At 56.9% G+C, this 3,611-nt stretch overlaps 1 protein-coding gene across 1 annotated transcript; it reads left to right on the top strand.

Annotated features, from left to right (window-relative positions):
- Positions 1–546: 546 nt before the first annotated feature.
- On the top strand, positions 547–3,384 carry RAB17 (RAB17, member RAS oncogene family; the record flags this gene model as incomplete). Its single annotated transcript, XM_010082457.1, has 5 exons — positions 547–710; positions 1,821–1,972; positions 2,383–2,508; positions 2,716–2,809; positions 3,299–3,384. Coding segments are annotated over 5 exons (622 nt in total), but the record flags the coding sequence as incomplete, so codon positions are not given.
- Between the last annotated feature and the right edge of the window lie 227 nt (positions 3,385–3,611).

The following is a 3,611-nucleotide window of genomic DNA, read 5'->3' as shown; positions in this document are numbered from 1 at the left end:
TCACCCTGCAGCAAAGCCCACCCGAGAGTTACTGCAGCCTCCTTCGTAGCAGCGGGAGGGTCAGGGCACAGGCAGGGACCAGCAGCAGGAGATGAACGTTTCGGGGTCCTTCAGAAGCCTCCTCTGCTGCCTCCGGGTGTTAGAAGATTAGATCTGCACAGGAGGCACGTCCCATCTCTGCGCGCAGCAGTTACGGGCTTGCTGGTGGCACGTTTCCCCTTTTCTGCTGCTGCGCGTGAGGTGGGAGAAGTGCACGCAAGGTCCTCTCGTGCCCTTCTCCTGCTCAGTTTCAAGACTCCATGGCTCTTCACCTTCAAGCTCTGCATGAACCTCCCTCTCTCCTGCACAGCTCTCCACCTGAGCAGGGTATTTGTGGAGATGGTTTGATGTATGACATTTGATTCAGGACATTAATTTATTCTAGCGTACTTTGAGGCTAAACCCCACCTGCCCCACTGCTGCCGGTCAGGAATCGATGCAGGAGGCTCAGCAGATGGACCCAAGGTTGCTGCAGGCGCATGGTGAATGCATTTGCTTTCCTTGCAGGGAGCGCACAGTGCAGAAAGCGATGCTAGGCACCTTCCGGGAGGGGATTCGACCTACTTACGTCTACAAGGTGGTTCTGCTGGGGAGCACATCAGTGGGCAAGTCCAGCCTGGCCTACCGATACGTGAAGAATGACTTCAAGGAGTCGCTGCCAACCGTGGGATGTGAGTGAGTGGCTTCAATAGCCTGAGGGCTCTGGACAAGAGACCGGGCCTGGTGCCCTTCCTCGCAGCAGGGTGGGATGAAGGACGAGAGGCTGTATATCCCGCAGTAGCACAGACCCACTTTTGAACAAGTGATAGGACAAGAGGAAACGGCCTCAAGTTGCACCAGGGGAGGTTTAGGCTGGATATTAGAAAAAATTTCTTCCCTGAAAGAGTGACCAGGCATTGGAACAGGCTGCCCAGGGCAGTGGTGGCGTCACCATCCCTGGAGGGGTTCAAGAAACGTGTAGATGTGGTGCTCTGGGACATGGGTTAGTGGGTTAGGTCGGGTTGGGTTGGACTTGATGATCCTTGAGGTCTTTTCCAACCTTAATGATTCTATAAAGAACATGACATGGACTTGCCCCAGAGCCAGACCTCCCCCATGACTGTCACCTCCAGAACTCTGTGGCCCATTTCCCTCCACATCAGGCTGTAAGCAAAGCCACAGCCGCATTGCACTGCTGTGCTTTAGCCCTGCTCTTTGGAGGCAGATGAGCAACAGAAAGGAGTGAAACCTTGGTTTTGTGCAGCCCTCACAGCTACCTGGACACCTCAGGAGAGTTTCCTGCACACATGCTGCCCCCAGCCTCCATGTCTCACGGGAGCGAGGAGGTTCTGGCTGGGACACAGGTGGGCAGGACAGCCCAGGCAGGACCCCCCCAGCACGGATGGTGGGCTTGCAGCAATGCCTTGTCCCTCCAGCCTGCCTGCAGAGGCAGGAGCACAGACCTCCCCACATCCTGGGCAGGCTGCAAACCCCATGCTCTGCCCCACTGGAGGTGGCTCTCTATCTGGGGGTTATTCTACAAAGCTCAGAGCTATGTGACATCAAAACTGGTGTGCATCCACCCAAATCTGCTGCCAGGAGGAGCTCCCAGCGCGCCACAGGCTGCTCTGCCTTATGGCACATCATCCCATCAATGGTGCGATTGCTTACGAGAAACCCGTCCCGATTTTGTGCATTAGAGCCTTGTCGCTGGCCCTCGGGATGGGTTTGACCTCAAGGCAACAGATCTGAGCTCCCTGCTCTGGCTGCAAGTGAATGTGCACCCTGCGTCTTGCTTGCAGGCTCCTTCTTCACACAGACGCTCAACCTGGAGGTAGCCACCATCAAGTTTGAGATCTGGGACACTGCAGGCCAAGAGAAGTACCACAGTGTCTGCCACCTCTACTACCGGGGTGCCCACGCTGCTCTCCTCGTGTACGACATCGCCAGCAGGGTAAGGCAGGGTGCCGATCCCATTGGCGCTGAAACCACACTGTGCTGCAGGGGCAGGAGTGTCCAGATGATGGTGTTTGTCCTTGACAGAGCAGAAAGCAGTACACGAGCACCGCCTGAGAAGATCAGTGTCCCACTTGGGATGTGCCAGGGGCTGTCCCAGCCCATGCAGGACCATGCCACCACTCCAGGGGTGATTTCTGCTGCTGTGCAGAAGGGGTGCACCCCATCCAAGGTGGATTTATGCCTAAAGGTGACCTGTTCCCCTGAGAGGGAGGGCAATCGAATCCTCCCCACCAGATCTGTTCCACCGCCTTTGGTTTGGTGCCGTCTGTCCAGCTTTGCTATGCCTGAGACAAAGGGATTAAATCAAAGCCAGATCACTGGGTGACTTTGTCTCCATCTCTCCAGGAAACATTCAACAGAGCAAAGCTGTGGCTGAGGGACCTGGAGAAGGAATTCCTTCCCGATGAAATCGTCATTGCTTTGGTGGGCAACAAGACAGACCTTGCTGCTGAGCGAGAAGTCGCCACCGAGGTGAGCGCCCGTGGTGAGCTCCCAGGCCCCCTCCCATCCTCTCGGCAGCAAGCGCTGGGATACGTCCTAGCAAAGCCGAGAATTTAAAAGGCTTTCGGACACCTCCAAAGCCTCTGTACAATTACTGACCTGCCATGAAATGCCACCGCAACCGAACAAGCAGCCCCAGAGGGGGCTGGGGGAATAACTCTGCTTGTCTCCACCTAGGAGGGGGAAGAGTTTGCCAGGACCGAAGGCCTCCTGTTCATGGAGACATCTGCAAAATCCAACCACCAAGTACATGACATCTTTATGGCTGTAGGTGAGTTGTGTGACAGCTCTAGGTGAAAGCAGAGCAGGTGAACCACAGGCCCCAAACCTCTGCTTGGAGGCTGTAGATGCCTTCCCCCTGCAAAGCTGACCCTCTTCGCTGCTCATCCTTGCCACCGAGATCTTCCTCCCAGCTGGTCCAGCCTGCGCCGCACCCAGCGGCTGCAAGGCTCATGGCCACAGCAGCCCATGGCTTCTGTGAAACGTGGCACACCTCTGAGGGCAGAGGGATGGACAGATCCATCCCAGGATGCTCCAGCATCACAGATGGATTGCAGGCTCTCTCCCAAAGCCACAACTTTTACCAGTCTAGGTGCAATGGTGTCCGCAGCCTAGCTGTTTGGTAGAGATCTCATGCAGTTACCATGGGATGGCACTGGGGGCCATCAGTGGCTCCCCTCGAGTGGGATGGGACAGCCATGGCATCCCACCCCCCCCAGCAGGAGAACTGAGCCCTTTCTCCCCTTGTGCTTCCTCCTAGCCCAAGAGCTCCTGCAGCGGGAACAAGAGAAGGCATCTGCCCCATCCCCGCACCAGAGGTCAACAGTGGCCCTGGGGAAGGGCAGGGCAAGGACGGGGTGCTGCCAGCTCTGAGGACAGGCAGCTCTGGACCTCGGGAGCAATGACAAAGCGGGGGATGTACAAGTACGGGGCAGCTCAGCTGGGCCACCTTCCTCCTCAGAGCAAGGTCAGAGCCCATCCTGAGGGCACGGGGCCTCCTCAAGCCTCCAGCACTGGCTTCCTCAAAGCCAGTGGAGCTGGTAAAGCCTGGGGGTTTCTTCCACCAACTTTCT

Source organism: Pterocles gutturalis, unplaced genomic scaffold (assembly GCF_000699245.1).
Source record: "Pterocles gutturalis isolate BGI_N339 unplaced genomic scaffold, ASM69924v1 scaffold25601, whole genome shotgun sequence".
Classification (NCBI taxonomy): Eukaryota; Metazoa; Chordata; class Aves; order Pterocliformes; family Pteroclidae; genus Pterocles; species Pterocles gutturalis.
This window is presented reverse-complemented; position numbering and strand designations above follow the sequence as displayed.